The 20,081-nt window shown below is 39.7% G+C and overlaps 1 protein-coding gene and 1 long non-coding RNA gene across 2 annotated transcripts in view; both read left to right on the top strand.

Moving 5' to 3' along the window:
- Positions 1-15,363: 15,363 nt before the first annotated feature.
- Positions 15,364-20,081, top strand: part of LOC115144398 (3-hydroxy-3-methylglutaryl-CoA lyase, cytoplasmic-like) — a 30,958-nt gene continuing 26,240 nt past the window's right edge. The window contains exon 1 of the mRNA XM_029685421.2: positions 15,364-15,630. Coding sequence (XP_029541281.2) covers positions 15,535-15,630 — 96 coding nt within the window. The 5' untranslated portion in view covers positions 15,364-15,534. The remainder of the gene's footprint in view (positions 15,631-20,081) is intronic.
- Positions 17,490-19,361, top strand: LOC115144399 (uncharacterized). The gene is made up of 4 exons (XR_010459345.1): positions 17,490-17,632; positions 17,725-18,259; positions 18,515-19,127; positions 19,248-19,361. It is a non-coding gene; the product is annotated as an uncharacterized LOC115144399 (long non-coding RNA).

Here is a 20,081-nt window from a genome sequence, read left to right on the forward strand (position 1 = left end):
GTTAGGATCACCACTTTATTTTAAGAATGTGAAATGTCAGAATAATAGTAGAGAGAATGATTTATTTCAGCTTTTGTTTCTTTCATCACATTCCCAGTGGGTCAGAAGTTTACATACACTCAATTAGTATTTGGTAGCATTGCCTTTAAATGATTTAACTTGGGTCAAACGTTTCGGGTAGCCTTCCACAAGCTTCCCACAATAAGTTGGGTGAATTTTGGCCCATTCCTCCTGACAGAGCTGGTGTAACTGAGTCAGGTTTGTAGGCCTCCTTGCTCATACACGCTTTTTCAGTTCTGCCCACAAATTTTCTACATGATTGATGTCAGTGCTTTGTGATGGCCACTCCAATACCGTGACTTTGTTGTCCTTAAGCCATTTTGCCACAACTTTGGAAGTATGCTTGGGGTCATTGTTCATTTGGAAGACCCATTTGCGACCAAGCTTTAACTTCCTGAATGATGTCTTGAAATGTTGCTTCAATATATCCACATAATTTTCCTACCTCATGATGCCATCTATTTTGTGATGTGCACCAGTCCCTCCTGCAGCAAAGCACCCCCACAACATGATGTTGCCACCTCCGTGCTTTGGAATGGTGTTCTTTGGCTTGGTTGTCTCCCCCTTTTTCCTCCAAACATAACGATGGTCATTTTGGCAAAACAGTTGTTGTTTTATCAGACGAGAGGACATTTCTCCAAAAAGTACGATCTTTGTCGCCCATTGTGCAGTTGCAAACCGTAGTCTGGCTTTTTTAATGGTGGTTTTGGAGCAGTTGCTTCTTCCTTGCTGAGCGGCCTTTCAGGTTATGTCGATATAGGACTCGTTTTACTGTGGAAATAGATACTTTTGTACCTGTTTCCTCCAGTATCTTCACAAGGTCCTTTGCTGTTGTCCTGGGATTGATTTGCACTTTTCACACCAAAGAACGTTCACCTCTAAAAGACAGAAAGCGGCTCCTTCCTGAGCGGTATGACGGCTGCGTGGTCCCATGGTGTTTATACTTGTGTACTATTGTTTTTACAGATGAACGTGGTACCTTCAGGCATTTGGAAATTGCTCCCAAGGATGAACCAGACATTTTTTCTGAGGGTTTGGCTGATTTCTTTTGATATTACCATGATCAAGGAAAGATATTACCATGGTCAAGGAAAGAGGCACTGAGTTTGAAGGTAGTTCTTGAAATACAGCCACAGGTACACCTCCGGTTGACTCAAATTATGTCAATTAGCCTATCAGAAGCTTCTAAAGCCATGACATCATTTTCTGAAATTTTCCAAGCTGTTTAAAGGCACAGTCAACTTAGTGTATGTAAACTTCTGACACACTGGAATTGTGATACAGTGAATTATAAGTGAAATAATCTGTCTGTAAACAATGGTTGGAAAAATTACTTGTGTCATACACAAAGTAGATGTCCTTACCGACTTGCCAAAACTATAGTTTGTTAACAAGAAATTTGTGGAGTGGTTGAAAAACGAGTTTTAATGACTCCAACCTAAGTGTATATAAACTTACGACTTCAACTGTAGCCTCGTTATTGTTATTTTTTTGTTATTTTTTTTACATTAGTTTATTTAGCCAGTATTTTCATACTCTGCATTGTTAGTAAAGGGCTTGTAAGTAAGCATTTCACGGTAAGGTGTTGTATTCGGTGCAAGTGACAAATGACATTTTATTTTGATTGTGTTTTGAGGGCGAGTGCAAATTAAATGGCTAGGTTGCTAACTACCTGTTTTTAGCTCTTCATATTATCTCTGCTTATTGGCTAACTAGCCACCTTGTCATTGGCTTAAATAGTGCCCAGATTAATCAGATGTGTGTGGCAATAGCTAACTAGCTATCACATTAAGTGCAAGTAGATATGCTGTCTAAACTAGCTAGCTAGCTGCAGTGTAAACCATGTAGCTAGCTAGCTAGCTAATGTTCAGCGCAGTGTGTGTAAATGTCGCTGTGTTTTTATGACCTAGGCCCATAAGCAAATCTCTCATTCAGTCAGTGTATCATATCAGTAATCTTTTTTGTGCCATATACTACAAAGTTGTTTTTGTGTCTGTCTTATTTACAGCACAACCAAGGGGGAGTAGAATAGGCCAGCCAAGAAAATAAAATACCTTTGTAAGTGGAAAGGTGAGGTTCGGAGGGTAAATCTGGTTTTGTCTAGAAGGGATACTGCTTTTGGAAGTTATGCAGCAGGTTAAGAGAATTAACGATGCAGGTTAGGAGGAGTAGGTTGGGAGAAGGGTTACGGTTAGCTAAAATGTACCAAAACATCTACTTTGATGTCAAAATCCTATTGAAACATGACCAGTAAATCCTACCTTGGCTGGAAAAAGATGATTGAGTTGACTATGGCAATTGATATTCTATTAGGCCTTTTGATTATCTGTTAGGCTACTTATGATGCTGACCTGAATACCTACCTTGATGTTTAATTACACGTTGAAATGTGCCTGATTTGCATACTAGTAACCCGATTGATCGTGACATTTCTATATTGATGGTTATTTGACTTTTGTACGCTTGCCTGATCATCCTTGATATTTCATTTTGAGTGAAACATGGTGTACATCTTTTTAGTGGGCATTCACCATCACATGTACTTGAAATTATATTGTGCAATTACATTTGACATTTTACTCATTTAGCAGACACTCTTCTCCATTACAGGAGCAATTAGAGTTAAGTGCCTTGCTCGAGGGCACATCAACAGATTTTTCACCTAGTCAGCTTGGGGATTCAAACCAGCAACCTTTCGGTTACCGGATCAACCTCTTAACCTCAGGGCTGGCTGGCGTTCTAATGCTATTGTAATTGTAAAATTATTAAAATGTCTCATTTACCATTTACCTTTTTATGAAATTCTGCACAGCAGCTAGGTTTCAGTCCAATTGGCGACAGATTTTCATGTGAATATTCTAGAATCCGCATAAAGAAAATATGTGCCTTTAACCACCAGGGGTGTTAACACCAAATGGACATGTTGGGGATAAAAATCAGCACATGATGACATAATCCACACAAAATGTACTTTTTCGCTTACATTTTCAGGTACCGAATAAAAATCTAAAGTTCAATGTGTGTCCATCGCATTTTCAACACAATGGATAGTTATGTCACAAAAATTGTTTCATTAAATAGCAAATGTGTCTACTCTGGTCTTGGCACGTGTGCTCTAGCCGACAGCTTGCAGATACAGTAAGGACGGGTAAACTAGTCTTTATAATGAGTTTATCATGGACAAGAGCAAAAATATTTGTCAAACAGCAGTCAAGCATTTGTCAAACATCATGTCACCAGAATAAGACCCTCGATATTGTTTGGAAAGGAACATCAAGATCACCGTGTACTTTCACAACTCTGTGAAGTTCATCATAACTTATTTCATCTGTAGCCTAGTAAACTGCATGGTTTCCCCAGTTGTAGTGAGAGGACCACACCATATCATTGCGTGACCCCGTTTATTTCCATCTGATGGTTATTATATCAAGATTTTAGCTGTACTGGAGGACATTTGCAAGATGGTGCTGGCTGGCAGGCTTAAATTAAACAATGCATGTCAAATCACTTGCACTAAACTGTCCTTTTTCTTTGCTGCCACAATTTACTATAAGGTGTAAAAATTACCAAACTAAATTTGTGACTAGTACTTAGGTATTTTTCTGTTTCTAAACAAATTAAAGACTATATAGCCTCAAAACATGGTTAAAACTATAATTGTGATATCATGGATGGTCAGTCCTTGCATCAATAGCTCTGTCTATGAATTTAAATGGTTACATTTCTCCAGCCCCATTCCTCAGCTTTATACCGAAACAGGGTCTGGGAGAGCACTTTCTTATTGTTTCTACTGCTGATAACCGCTTTAAGTACAGATTTTCAGTACCATACATTCCTCTGCAAATTGTACATAGCCTAACTATAAAACATGGGCGAGCATCCACACTGGAGGAAAGTTTACCATTCTACAGTAGGCCGACATCTGTCAATCAACTGATGGCCCAAATCAGCTCAGGGAAACACAAACAGTAGCCTATTAATGGTTTTCACACCTTTCAATTTGTGACAATGGCTAGGCAAAATGTGGCCTATTGGAAATTAATCAAATAACAAGGTGCCTATTGCAACCATGGATGGCACTAGATTAACGCCAGCTGATGTCTCCTTAAAACATCAATATGTGCTAAATTCACCCACACGGCTGATCTCAATTGCAATCATTAATGGTAACCTCATTACCACACCCTAAAAGATGATGTCAGTGTTACCTTATACCGCGTTCATATGCCACTCTGAAATATCCGACTTCCTGTTTCGTTGGGCTGCGGTACATGTATAAATAATATCAGTTCACATGTCGGAAATTTCAGAGTGCAATTGAATGCAGCATTAGTCCGAGATCTGTTGGCTATATAATGACGAGTTGCTCATGTCTCCGCACTACCAATGGGAGTCATCCCAAAGGCAAGAAGGCAGGTGACAAGCTTAGGTCTGCATACTAAACAACTGTCATGAAATGTCTCAACATGTATAATATCCGCTCTATAGAAGGTAGAAGGTGTTACAAAGAATAATAAGGGGGAAAGAGGATAACAACACCTTGAGTGGTTTATGAAAGTAATTTAGAGGTTTGCTCATGAAGCAAATAAAAATATCCTTAACCCTAAAAGCGGCAACATAGGCTATTCAGACCCCTAAAAGCGCCAACAGGGGTAATTTATGACCCTAAATGGGGAATTATGGCAAAAATACACATTAATTTACTTATATTTTCCAACTAAATAAATGTTTTTTTAAATTCCACATAATAGTGAATAATAGTGAAGACATCAACACTATGACATAACACATATGGAATCATGTTGTAACCAAAAAAGTGTTAAACAAATCAAAATATATTCCACATTTTAGATTCTTCAAAGTAGCCACCCTTTGCCTCTGACAGCTTTGCACACTCTTGTCATTCTCTCGATCAGCTTCAGCTGGAATGCTTTTCTAACAGTGTTGAAGGAGTTCCCACATATGCTGAGCACTTGTTAACTGCTTTTCCTTCACTCTGCGGTCCAACTCATCCCAAACCATCTCAATTGGGTTGAGGTCGGGTGCTTGTGGAGGCCAGGTCATCTGATGCAGCACTTCATCACTCTCCTTCTTGGTCAAATAGCCTTTACACAGCCTGGAGGTGTGATGGGTCATTGTCAAAAAACAAATGATAGTCCCACTAAGTGCAAACCAGATGGGAAGCCGCATCGCTACAGAATGCTGTGGAAGTCATGCTGGTTAAGTGTGCCCTGAATTCTAAGTAAATCACTGACAGTGTCACCAGCATAGCACCCCCACACCATCACACATCGTCCTTCATCCTTCATGGTGGGAACTAAACATGCAGAGATCATCCGTTCACCTAGTCTCACAAAGACACAGCGGTTGGAACCAAAAATCGTAAATTTGGGCTCATAAGAACAAAGGACATATTTCTACCGGTCTATTGTCCATTGCTCATGTTTCTTGGCCCAAGCATGTCTCTTCTTATTATTGGTGTCCTTTAGTAGTGGTTTCTTTACAGCATTTCGACTATGAAGGTCTGATTCATGCAGTCTCCTCTGAACAGTTGATGTTTAGATGTGTCTGTTACTTCAACTCCGTGAAGCATTTATTTGGGTTGCAATTTCTTAGGCAGGTAACTCCAATGAACTTATCCTCTGTATCAGAAGTAACTCTGGGTCTTTCTTTCCTGTGGCGGCCGTCATGAGAGCCAGTTTCATCACAGCGCATGATGTTTTTTGCAACGGCACTTGAAGAAACTTTCAAAGTTCTTGAAATGTTCGCATTGACTGACCTTCATGTCTTAAAGTAATGATGGACTGTCATTTCTCTTTGCTTATTTGAGCTGTTCTTGCCATAATATGGATTTGGTCTTTCACCAAATAAGGGTATCTTCTGTATGCCACCACTACCTTGTCCCAACACAATGGATTGGCTCAAACACATTAATAAGAAGGAAAGAAATTCTACAAATGTATTTTGATTTGTTTAACACTTCTTTGGTTATTACGTGAATCTGTACAGTATGTGTTATTTCATAGCTTTGATGTTTTCACTATTATTCTACAATGTAGAAAATAGTCGAAATAAAGAAAAACCCTGGAGTGAGTAGGTTTGTCCAAACTTTTGACTGGTGCTGAACGTGATATGGTCACTGGTGCCATCAGACTTTTAGCTCTACATTCGGAATGCTATGTGCTATCAATCCAGTTCCATTTGCAGGTTAGCCAGGTTTCCATCCAACCTTTTTATGTGAGTAAAGTACATGTCGGATAAAACATGTCATGCAATGCCTGATGTAAAATTTTAAGAATGTCGACAAAACAAAATATGGTAGACAAGGTGAGATTTGGTCGGTAAAATGTATTAATGGGAGAAATGGTGGTGGAAACACATTTATGTGCAAATATAGATATACAGTTGAAGTTGGAAGTTTACATACACTTAGGTTGGAGTCAGTAAAACTTGTTTCCACAAATGTATTGTTAACAAACTATAGTTTTAGCAAGTCAGTTAGTACGTCTACTTTGTGCATGACACAAGTAATTTTTCCAACCATTGTTTACAGACAGATTATTTCACTTATAATTCATTGTATCACAATTCCAGTGGGTCAGAAGTGTACATACACTAAGATGACTGTGCCTTTAAACAGCTTGGAAAATTCCAGAAGATGATGTCATGGCTTTAGAAGCTTCTGATAGCCTAATTTACATAATTTGAGTCAATTGGAGGTGTACCTGTGGATGTACATCAAGGCCTACCTTAAAACTCAGTGCCTCTTTGCTTGACATCATGGGAAAATCTAAAGAAATCAGCCAAGACCTCAGAAAAAAAATTGTAAACCTCCACAAGTCTTTTTTTCTTCTATTGTGTTATTAACTGTACGCTTGTTTATTCCATGTGTAACTCTGTGTTGTTGTTTGTGTCACACTGCTTTGCTTTATCTTGGCCAGGCCGCAGTTGTAAATGACAACTTGTTCTCAACTAGCTTAACTGGTTAAACAAAGGTTAAAAAAATCATTGGGAGCAATTTCCAAACGCCTGAAGGTACCACGTTCATCTGTACAAACAATAGTACGCAAGTATAAACCCCATGGGACCATGCAGCCGTCATACCGTTCAGGAAGGAGACGCGTTCTGTCTCCTAGAGATGAACGTACTTTGGTGCAAAAAGTGCAAATCAATTCCAGAACAACAGCAAAGGACCTTGTGAAGATACTGAAGGAAACAGGTACAAAAGTATCTATATCCACAGTAAAATGAGTCCTATATTGACATAACCTGAAAGGCCACTCAGTAAGGAAGAAGCCACTACTCCTAAACCGCCATAAAAAAAAGCCAGACTAGAGTTTGCAACTGCACATGGGGACAAAGATCATACTTTTGTAGAAATCTCCTCTCATCTGATGAAACAAAAATAGAACTGTTTTGCCATAATGACCATCGTTATGTTTGGAGGGGGAAGCTTGCAAGCCAAAGAATACCCTCCCAACCGTGAAGAACGGGAGTGGCAGCATCATGTTGTGGGGTGCTTTGCTGCAGGACGGACTGGTGCACTTCACAAAATAGATGGCATCATGAGGTAGGAAAATTATGTGGATACATTGAAGCAACATCTCAAAACATCAGTCAGGAAATTAAAGCTTGGTCGCAAATGAGTCTTCCAAATGAACAATGACCCCAAGCATACTTCCAAAGTTGTGACAAAATGGCTTAAGGACAACAACGTCAAGGTATTGGAGTGGCCATCAGAAAGCACTGACCTCAATCCCATAGACAATTTGTGGGCAGAACTGAAAAAGTGTGTGCGAGTAAGGAGGCCTACAAACCTGACTCAGTTACACCAGCCCTATCAAGAGGAATGGGCCAAAATTCACCCAACTTATTGTGGGAACCTTGTGGACGGCTACCCAAAAATGTTTGACCCAAGTTAAACAATTTAAAGGCAATACTAACAAATACTTATTGAGTGTATGTGAACTTCTGACCCAATGGGAATGTGATGAAAGAAACAAAAGCTGAAATAAATCATTCTCTCTACTATTATTCTGACATTTCACATTCTTAAAATAAAGTGGTGGATCCTAACTGACCTAAAACAGGGTATTTTGCTAAGATCACATGTCAGGAACTGTGAAAAACTGAGTTTAAATGTATTTGGTAAGGTGTATTTAAACTTCCGACTTCATCTGTAGTAACCATCATATCGAAGTTAACTTGGAGTCACCGCAAAAGTTTTATATGTGCACTATGTCATCATGCACAGACTTTTATCTGAAACAAGTTAATTTGATGGAAACACATCTCTGGTGGAAAAATTTGCATATTTTATTTATGCATATTTTAGAATATTGAAAACCTATTGCCAGTTGGATGGATACCTAGCTACTGACTAGAATTGTTTAGTAATTTTGTAGTTATAGTGGCTGCCACGCACCCTAAGGGCAGATCTGAAGTGGCCACAAAACTATGTATTTTTAGAGTTACATCTACCTCTATGCCAAAGTTTACTATTGAGTCTACATTTTCAGTTTAGCCGCACACCACTAGCATACAAAAGAGAGGTTATTCTTTTATTTTATATTAAATCCTGATAAATTGTGTGTTTTGTCTATAACTAGTTGCTTGACAATGTCCTAAACATTTCAGATGGATAAAAAAAGGGTTTAGTCATTTACATTTTTGGCACTTTCAGGGTTAACATTGGTTTCTCAGTGAACTAAATAATACATGTAAATGAATGGCCACAAAACAACAGCCATTGTCAATTCTGTTACGTAATTCCCATTTCTGTTTCCCTTGAGTTAACTACAGGATTTTTTTTCTTTTCTTTGCCTCACAGTTTATTTCAAAGGGTCAGCTTACACTCTGTCCACAAGGCTGGTGAAATTGTATCTAATAATAATGTTATTCAGTTTACTTTATTCATCGTTCTACATGGTTCTCCCTATAGAGTAATTTATATAGAGAGCTGGGCCAATGCGGTTTCTGCGTATTGATGCATTGACATTACACTTCAACAGTTTATGGCAGCCATGTTAGCTCCCCATTAACATTACATTAGGAATATTTAGACAATACTATCTAACTTAATGTCTAGAATTATAACAATATAAAAACATTCTAAAAGTTAACTCTGTAAATATATGGCTCAAGTTCTCCCTATTTGTCTTCTTTGAGTGTGCTGGGACTTCCATTACAGCTCAATCAGTGTCTGTTAAACAGCACGGCCACCTGGGTCAGATTTTTACATGTTGCTTGGTATGACAAGGCTGCAGCAAGACACAAGAAATGTCTCCTTACGCTGATGTATGTGTGCTTATATGCACATTTGTTTCCTGAACTAGAGAAAGTGGGGCTGTGTGTTGTCTTTCCAGAGTCCCGAAAGACTGCATTTGACCTGATATGTCTTCTCCAATCATTGTAAATTGAAGTACCTGTGCCATTTGCAGGGTTAGCCCTGGGACTTAGACTTTCATCTTCAGACATCCTTTCATGAGAAGCAAGCATTTTCCCAAGGTTAACTTGTGTCTTGTGTTGTAAATTTAAGACAAATTCATGGTTCCCCTCTATTGTTACAAACATAAATTGAGGATTGCATACTGTATATTGGCCCTATGTGAAATGCCTACTGTTTGAAGATCAGTGGATTACATTTTTCTATCAATCTTAAACAACAGTTCGCCAGTCATTTATTCTTAACAATTTCATGCCAAATGATTCCAAATTATGCCATATTTTCCAATTTTATATTTTCACGTCCCATTTTATGTTTAAATTTTTTTTGTATTATCATCGCTAACTCTAAATTGAATACCTGAAACTGACAAATGTGTCTGTCAGTTTATCGCCTGTATGAAAATGTAAACATGTTCTGTATGGGTTCCTGTTTAGTGTGGTCTCCTTGGCAACTACAGTATTGAAGAGGTAAGGTGCATTCCTGATTCTGCTGCCATGTAATGAGAGGATATTTGGGGATTTACTTTCAGCTATGGAAAGCTGTGTTTGTTATGGATTTCATAAAAATATATACATTATATCTATTTGGGGGGGCTAACACAGGAAACATGCCTTGCAAATGTTTATACAGTAAAGGTGTTATCGATTGCTTCGGAATCCCTCTATGATGTTATCAGAGGCAGGGTGGTCAGTGCATGTCTCATATTTATGAAACACAACTGTATTTTTTCAAGGCGTCTAATTCAAACAGGCTAGCCTCTGGATAATCTCACTTGTTAATGTGTTCCAGTAGGAACAAAGTCAGAGCTCCTGGCCACATAGTGCAAACTTGGGAAGAGAATGTGTGCCTTCTTCTTACTGTTCAGGCTGTAGGCTTGTTACAGTAACTCGCAGGCATCTATGTCATAAGACTACAGTCAAATAGGGACTTTATGCATGTTTTCCAGGGGAGATTATAGCTTCAGATGGACAGAACAACATGACTGTTATGTCTTTTCCAGGGGAAAATACCTCAAAAAGAAAAGAAATAAGGAAAAAACAGACAATCAGCTGTACAGTATTAACCATCTTCTTCTGAAATGGGTTTAAACGAGGTCAGAGATCTCGTATTAATCATACTGATTTATCATCAAGACTAAAAAGCCGATGGCTGGTCTCCTGCCAGAGTCCATCAGAAGACAAACCCACCTGGTTTATATTTCTGTTTTCAGTTCTGGGCCCAAGTGAAATTAAAAAGCACTAATGCCTGTCAGTGGTTACATCCAGAAGTAACATCCTTGCCAAAAGAAGCCTGATGACAAACAGTATTCCAAAAGGATGTGCATTGAAACAGTATTAGTAGTTATAGTCTTTGGATAAAAGAAGAAACTACAATTTCCTTAGTCAATCTTCATCACTGTCATGGCAGCCAAGACAAATATTGCATCAAAATGTGTTGAGTTGTGTAAGACAGAAAGGTGGAGTAAAATTGATTTGCCAGGCTATGGGATGCTAAAAGGAATTCTACCTTCTCTGTTGTTCTAGGCACAGGGAATAATAATGTTGCATTGGATACGAAATACATTGTGCATTGGGTTCCTCATCAATCAGGTATTTTTGTTTTGTGTAGTTATGCATTAAAAGTAACCAGAAAGATTACTTATTTTTCATCATCTCACAACATCTGAGGAAGACACTTTTGTTTTAGAAAAATAGATACAGAGAGGAATACTACAAAGCAGGATTAATGAGCCAGCTAATTTGCCTAAATATTCTGAAATAACTTTTCATTGTTTAGAAAGTTAATCTTGAAATGGGTATGGTCTAATTGACTCAAACACCAAAAATACATAGTTATGTTAAGCTTTCATACTGAACTAGAATTTTGGGGGGTTGTTTCTCAAAGTAAGCTGTCTAGATCATTAATTATTCTATGTAGTATACTTAGAAAGTGAATAGAGATATCAACAGCTGCCATTTAACAAATATTCTCTCTGGCTCTTGTAAAAAATTATATTAAATATAACTTTTTCCACAAAAGAGATGGGAACATTTGAGAGATCATCATTTATAACATGAGTAGGCCCTTAGATTGCTCTACTGGGCAATTAACCAATCTGCACAACACATCTGAAGCTGCATTAAAACATCTGCCTAGATACATCAATGTCAAACCTGTAGTTACCTAGTTTTCTATTTAATAGCCCGCCAGCAGTCTTCTCAGGAATCAAATTGACCATGTGGAAATCTTACAGCCAATCCATCATGTTTAAGCAAAAATAAAAACTTAATGTTTAAGCAAAAATAATTTTGATTCCAAGTTTGAATGATTCAACGACGGTAAGCGCTTCTGCGTTCCCACCTGCTGAACAGTACTTTAACAGCCAGCGTGTTGCTGCTGTGGACGTACTGTAGAGCTGTCATAGTAGGCATGCCAAGCAGTCGACGGGTCTCAAAGCCAGCTACTGCTCAGTAGCACGAACATCCAAATCTGTTGAGAAATGTCATACATGATGGTCCTTTGGGGACAGTGACCCCAATGCACAGGTCAGGGACTTTTGTAACCAAAGACCAAAGGGTGCTAGGCAATGTGACTACTGCAAAGTAATCTTTAACACACATGCTGTCTCTGAGGGGTGCTGTGGAAAGTTGGCCACAGCCAGTCGACCTTCCTGAAAACTATAAGGTAACCCGCTGTTTTTATAAAGGCTTTTACGTTTGTAAAAAAATAAATAAAAGGTACTATTTTTCTCTGTCGTTTACACAGAGTTGAGTTGTGGGGAAAGGTCACAGATCTGTTTGTTTTTATCATATTGTATCTATTCAGCATATCTGATGCCGCCCACATACACATCTCAATCCATCCATTCTGACCAGATTTTGCTGACAGACCTTTGCAACCAGATAATCACTGGTAAGCTAATTTAGTTCTAACTTTCCATGGTTGAAGAGTACATTTATAAAGCTTTCCTGCTGCCCATAAATAACGGACATTGTTAAAACTTATTCTAGCATTCACAGTTGAAGAATAAACAAGGCTCTTCTGTTGCAACCAGTGCTTTTAAGCAATTCAATCAAATATATGGTTTAGAATTGAAGACGGGTGGAAGGATGAAAATTGATTTAATCTGGATCCTGTTTTCTGTGTTCCATTTTGTTTTCAATATCTGAGAGTTTAAAACCCTTTCATGTCATGCGAAAAACCTGTTCCCTATAAAGTGTATTTTTCACATTTGTTTGTTTCTGAAGATAATAAGATATATTCTCAATTACTCACAAGAAACATTTTCCAGGTTAATGGGTCTTTAAGAGGGAAACTGTTGGCGTTTGCCGTATAATTTTTATTTTTTACATATTTTCATTCAATCGTCTTCTGATTGCTCTCCAAGAGTTTCATGTGAAAAATATATTGTGCCTATGAGGTCCAAAAGTATTTGGACAGTGACACATTTTTTGACGTTTTGGCTCTGTACACCAGCACGTTGAATAAAAAATGATACAATGACTATGAGTTTAAAGTGCCGACTGTCAGCTTGAATTTGAGGGAATCCATATCAGGTGAACCGCTTAGAAATTACAACGCTTTTTATACATAGTCTCTGTTACGCCCTGGCCATAGAGAGGCTTTTTATTCTCTATTTTGGTTAGGCCAGGGTGTGACTAGGGTGGGCATTCTATGTCCTTTTTTCTATGTTTTGTATTTCTATGTCTTGGCCTGGTATGGTTCTCAATCAGGGACAGCTGTCTATCGTTGTCTCTGATTGAGAGCCATACTTAGGTACCCTTTTCCCCCACCTGTTTTGTGGGAAGTTAACGTTGTAGTTGTTCAGGGCACATAGCGTCACGGTTGTTTTTTTTTTTGTTTGTTCTTCGTTTTGTCGGTCATTTTTAAATAAATTTCAAATGTACACTTACCATGCTGCACCTTGGTCCAGTCCTTCAGCCAGCCGTGACAGTCTCCCCATTTTAGAGAACCAAATGTATTTGGATAAATAAATGTATACATGTTTAGCAATTGGTTCCATATTCCTAGCATGCAATGACTACATCAACTTTGTGGCTACAAACTTGTTACATGCATTTGCATAAGAATATAATATATTTCTGAACCCTTGTACATTAATGTAGATGGTACCATGATTATGGATAACCCTAAATGAATTGTGAATAATGATGAGTAAGAAAGTTTGAGGCACAAAGACATTACCCACAAGACATGCTAACCTCTCACAATTCCCAATAACAGGGGAGAACGTTAGCATTTTTTCAGGGGTATGGTATTTATGTCTCTGTAACTTTCTCACTGTGGCTAGGCCAGCTAATGACCACTCTGCAGAGCTGCCTCTAGGACAAGATTCATCCCAACAAATGCCAGCCTGCTCTTAATCATGGCGTGAATCATTAAGCTATTTAAAATGTACAAAAGCCCTCTAATAGCCCTTTTATATGCATTTTCTCTAACATAAACCTTCCTCAATCGCCTGCACTGCGTTGCTTTGAATGAGTAGGGATATTCCCCTAAGGGCCCCCCCCCTAAAAAGTTACCCTCAGCAGCTGGTATTAGTCAAGATGAGCTTCCATGGTTGTATCTTCCAAGCTGCATAGCTCTCATAAAAGGGAAACATTAAATGCCCAGTTAGGGACATGCAACTGCCAGAGATTCAGTACCAATTCTTTTTAATTCTACCCTGCAGAGGCCCTTTTCATTCGCCAAGGTCCCAGATAGTAACACTGTCCTGTATAGTAGAATTAGAAACTTGCTTTGGCAATGACACATTGTTGTTGGAATACTTTACCTTTAACTCATTCATCTAAAATGGAGTATTAATGTAGGTATACAATATGATGATACTGTATGTGTCTGCAGAAAATCCACAGAATAGTAAACCTACTATTTTTTTTCGAAATGACTAAAATGTCAACCTTTCAATAGCAACCTCTCAATTTCATCTAAACTCTCCCTTTCTATTAAACTGTGATTTATACACCCATCATGAAAACCATCTTCAAACATGGCAGGGTTGGCATTCCCTAACGAAACCCTTCCCTATTTTCAGTGGCCCAGAGAAGGTTGTGAGGGCGGGATTCTAAATGATCTGCCATGAGGGAGTTTTCACATTTAGGGAGTTGACAAGTGATGGACATTAACCTGGGAGCCAATGACACAGAGACCTGAAGACCTTTCATGGGACGGTCGTACAAGTTCTGCCTCTCCCCTTGAGTGGGGTTCTCTCATCGCAGGGCAGCTTATTATGTTGAAAGGGTTCAGTGCTAGGACTTCATTAAGCCCCTCTATTATTAACATCTGGGTGAGAAAGAATGGGTCTTTCTCTGGTAAACTGTGTCCCTGCTTTACAAGAGGATTTTATTACGCTACGTCATTGACATTGGCAGCTAGTGGCACACCTGGCAATGGAAAACCTTCAGCTGTTTCAGTCAAAAGAGATCAATCAAAGCAACCTGTTTCCCTGAAGCCTTAGATTTCATCCAGAAAGGTTGAGGTGGGGGACTTACAATAAGCAGTGTGTGACTGGTCTTATTCTAGAGCCCAGACACTCGGCAGGCAAGTACTTCCCTTTGAGAGCTTCCTGACCTCTCAGCTCACACAGTCGCTCGTAACACTGTCAGACTAGTCCAGACACAACGTTAGCTCACACTTGAGTCCCCAGTGAGCCAGCTAGTCACTGACACTCTCACCCCTTCCATATGCCTCTCTCTCTCATCGCCTTTATTAATCTCTCTGTGTTGCTTCCTCCCTCTTGCTGACTCTATCCTCTGTCCCATCCATTCCCTGCTAGGGATGCGGTTGCCATGGCAACTGCTGAGTCACTGCCAGCTCTCTGCTTTCAGCTGTCGTCCTCTGATGTGATTCTTTCAGTGAGGGGGGCAGCAAGGGCCTCGGTCTCCACCCTGTCTGCTTCATGAGCATATTGATCAGAGAACTCCACCATGTGCATTTGTTGCAGTTGAGCGTAAAGATCCATCACTGCGGGTGTCGGAGCCAGAGGATCCTGGGGGAGCTCTACAGGCCAAGCGGGAGCGTTTCGGATGGGCAACGTCCCCACCTCAGTGAAGCACTGCCTGAGCTATGAACAACTCATCCAGGATTATCCGTGGCTAGGAAGCCGGCTGCAGGAGGAGAAGGTAAGATGGGAGGGTGCAGGTTGGGAACATGTGAAAGGACAGAGAGGGGGCATCACCCTGGGATGCAGAAACAGGCACTACACTAACTGGCGTCACACTGCAAACACTCTATTTCAAAATAAATTCAAATGTCGTGATAAGAGCACAATATATGAAAGAATTGTTATGCCTACTGTTTAACGTTGACTTGCGGTCTAAAAGCAGGATCCTGTTCCTCCCAACGATTTATATATACACTAGATGAATTATAGGGGACGCTATGTGTCTCCATCTTGGCACTCCCCCACATTGTAGAAAATATTTTGGAAGCTATAGAAATGCATTTATTAATGTATTTTATTCTATTACAGACACCTTAATACATACTTTTAAATTATATTATGTGAGATAAAAATAAAAATAAAATCCTTGAAGTATAATTTTGAGCGATTACTAATGTTACTGTCCTCACTACAATAACAAAAATACTTAAATACATGGAATGTTGTGCTTGAAATATCTCATTTAAATATAGAATTTAATTAATTCGTTCCTCCCCAACATCTATCTTAAGTAAGTCTGCGTATTGGCAGATAGAGAGAGTGCATCAAGTGAACTTTTCCCACTACAACTGTTAGATTAGTTAGTCAGGTATAATATAAAAAATCTGTATTTTATGTTATATATAATATATATATTATCAACTGTAAAATCGACAGTAGATATTCTGGGCTTAAAGAGCGACTGCCCCTAAAAAAAAACGAATCCCTTTGAAAATGGCCTATGAGCCGTCCTTGTGAGTCAGAATAATTTATTCTAGTGTCAAAATTGATTACAAATTGTAATAGCATAATTTTGGTCATAAAGTCAGTCTCGCCTAAAATGGAGTTTGGAACCTCAGTGTGTCACAACAAATAAATGAAGGTTGAGTTTGGATTACAATTATGTCAACAAATCATGCTACCCTTTTCCAAGCTCCACAAGCAAATCGCCCCCCAGCCTCCCTTTATTGAATGGGGCTCCCGTTGTTTCATCGCCCCCAACCAACACGTTCAAAGGATCACGGCCATTCGATTGACCATGCAATCAATGCATGCTTCCAGAAGGCTGCACAGCCAAAAGACGATGGTTTGCTTGCCCTGCCGAAGGACCCTATCATGCGCAATAGGTGGTTGGATTTCATTGCTCTCCAGTGGTGGTGAGTATACTGGTAGCTAGACCATAGGCTGCTGGTTATGTATATTTTGATAATCATTATCACTATCATCGCTAGCTAGCTAGCTACTTCCCTGACTAGATAGCTGGCTAATGTCAGCCTACCTCAATACAACTTGGACTTGGCTTGGAAACACAAACATTTCAAAATAAGTCATTTAGTAGGAAAACGGGTTGTCATGATTGTGATTTCACCAGATTGATTAGATGTAGTATAACATTAGTCAGCTAACTAAGATTAAGGACACAACCATATTTTAGCTAGCTAACGTTAGCATTGCTAGCTATTTTTGACAAACTTCGCTAGTGACAGTCCTCTAGAGTAAATTTGACAACACCATAATATGGCAAAGTTGTTTCCAATTAAATATTTGCCTACTTTAGCGTTGCCATCGTATTTCCATGCCACTCTAATTTAGTTTAATGTAGACTGAATTGTCACAGCCTCCGAGGTGCAACCCATGTCTAGGTCACAAATACAGTACATTTTGGATGAAACGATGATGGTACTAGGTAACCATGTCTGTCTACAACAGTGCACTAACTAGCAGCAGCAAACCAACCCTGGGCCATAGCAAAACATGTCACAGTTGGATGCATATTGTAAAGGCGTCACTGGCCTGAATCTAATCTGGAGCCAATCAGTCTACATCTGTCAAGCATAGAATTAGCTACCAAACGAGATTGTTATTTCTCTATCTATGTTTTATAATTGAGGGATGATGACAATTGTTGACCCTTTTTTTCTGTTAGACAAAGTGCACAGTTGGTCATGAACGGATGCCAGGACCAACAAGAAAGAGCAAAGGTGGGTACCATAACATGTCCAGCAATGGGAGTGCAATGTTTTGGCGTCCTCCAAAAATGATTTAATTCACTGTTCTCTTGCTATTTTCACAGCTTCTCAGGAAAGACCTCAGAATAAAAGTGTCATGCGACACAAGTACTCGTGTGATAAGGAGGACCGAGCACTCCCCCATTCTCATCGACAGGGCTGTAGTGGAGCAGGTTGAGAGCTTCAAGTTCCTTGCTGTCCACATCACCAACCAACTAGAATGGTCCAAACACAACAAGACAGTCGTGAAGAGGGCATGACAAAGCCTATTCCCCATGGGTCCTGAGATCCTCAAAAGGTTCTACAGCTGGTTGCATCACTGCCTGGTACGGCAATTGCTCAGCCTCCGACCGCAAGGCACTACAGAGGGTAGTGCGTATGGCCCAGCACATCACTGGGTCTAAGCTGCCTGCCTGCCATCCAGGACCTCTACACCAGGCGGTGTCAGAGGAAGGCCCTAAAAATTGTCAAAGACCCCAGCCACCCCAGTCATAGACTGTTCTCTCTACTACCGCGTGGCAAGCGGTACCGGAGTGCCAAGTCTAGGACAAAAAGGCTTCTCAACTGTATTTACCCCCAAGCCATAAGACTCCTGAACAGGTAATCAAATGGCTACCTGGACTATTTGCATTGCTCTGATGACACAGATGACTTCATCAAAAAAGACAAGTAATGTGTGTTATGTAAAAAGTTGTATTCAAAAACACTTGATAAAATAGTAAGCTAATTCCCCAGCAAGCAGATACAACTAGTAGAATCATTTTGGTTTTGAAGTGCATTAGCAAATAGCTTTGTCCTTTCTTTAGAACAAAATACAATTGACCACTTGGCTGTCTATTATATCACCTTTCACAGGCCATACCAGTCAACACCACCTCATAAGACTGCCTGCTGCACTTGTTCGAGAGATGTCCAGTTTGCAGCCGGACATGGGGGCCCTCATCAGCATAATTCAGACATGCCCCTCGCTGTGAGTATTCCTATGAATGGAACAGTCAGTCACATGTTGGCAAGTATCCAACCAGCAACCTTAACCTGTCAGCGGCAACAGCTTTCACCAGCTCATAATTTGTACTAATACAGAAGGTAACACACTTCATTACTCTGATCCATTTGATAACCCAATTTTGAAACTAAATGTAAACTGACATTATTTGATGCTATTTTCTACTTCTTAGATGCATATAATGTCCAGGGCAAAACCTAGCCTGGTGGAATCAGCCTGATCGCTGTGTTCACCATTCTATTTCACTTCACATTTTGTGAGGTTGGTTCCACCAGGCTGATCATAACCCCCATTAATAATGTAATCAGTACTCTGTGTGTGTGTGTGTGTGTGTGACTGACCAGTATCTTTGAAGAGGGGGCAGGAGCTAATCTACGCTGCCATGTCTATCAATGGGGCTCTGGCAATGACCTTACCTCTTGCCTGCCCACCAATGGTCGTCGATGGGGAGAACAGAATTAGGTACGTTTAGTGTGACCTCTTCAAACTTCAACATAGTACCTACCTGTTTGTGTGTCAGACATTACCTATCCAAATTGGCATTGGTAATAGAACAGTGACTATATGTGTATGTGTTCACAGAAACATGTATGGAGCCAGCACATGGAGACTTGCAAAATGATGTGATGAAGTCCAGACCGACAGACGCACTTGATACTGATGTCTCTTGATTGTTGAGAGACCTGGAACTCATCATAAAATGTTTACTAGACACAACTTTTACTTGTATTGTCTTTCTTATTATTGAATGGAATGGTATCAGTCAGTATGGGGAGGAAGAAACCCTGTGTATTCTGCACCAGGATCAGGGAAATCCTGTTGTATACGGGACACCACACAGGGAGGTATGACCACTGACATGTTTACCAAGGTGGCCCAATTACCACAAGAGAAAATGCCGATAGTCACAGTGTCTATCGTCTGGGAACGACAATGAAAAGGTGCACATTGTTATATTAGCAGAACACTGATTCTATGGTATTGTGTAAAGGGTTGTTTATTTTACATGGACCAGTTAGTACATTTGAAAGATATCAAAACACTTTGTTTATAACATCTACATAAATTCAAAAATTGCATTCTTCTCATATTATTCTGTAGGCTGACTTATTCAAAGCTTCCTCAAGCATCTCACCATACAGTTGTAGTTGAGCCTGTAGTTGAGTTACAGCCTGTTGTTGAGTTCAACCTGCAGGATGTTTGTTTGTTGTGATTAGTGGGGAGAAACAGCTGCTGGCAAGGTTCTGACAGATGGGTGTGTCTTGGTGGTGGCAAGGACACACCAGAGAAACACTCACATCAAACCACACCCCCAAGCCAACTCTCGTTCGGCTTCTGTCATGGCTGCCAGCATTTCATAAGGAGCAAGCCAAAAAGTGAGGCCAAATCAGCAGGTGTAATTCCCTTTTAAGGTTG

Source organism: Oncorhynchus nerka, linkage group LG16 (genome assembly GCF_034236695.1).
Source record: "Oncorhynchus nerka isolate Pitt River linkage group LG16, Oner_Uvic_2.0, whole genome shotgun sequence".
Taxonomy (NCBI): domain Eukaryota; kingdom Metazoa; phylum Chordata; class Actinopteri; order Salmoniformes; family Salmonidae; genus Oncorhynchus; species Oncorhynchus nerka.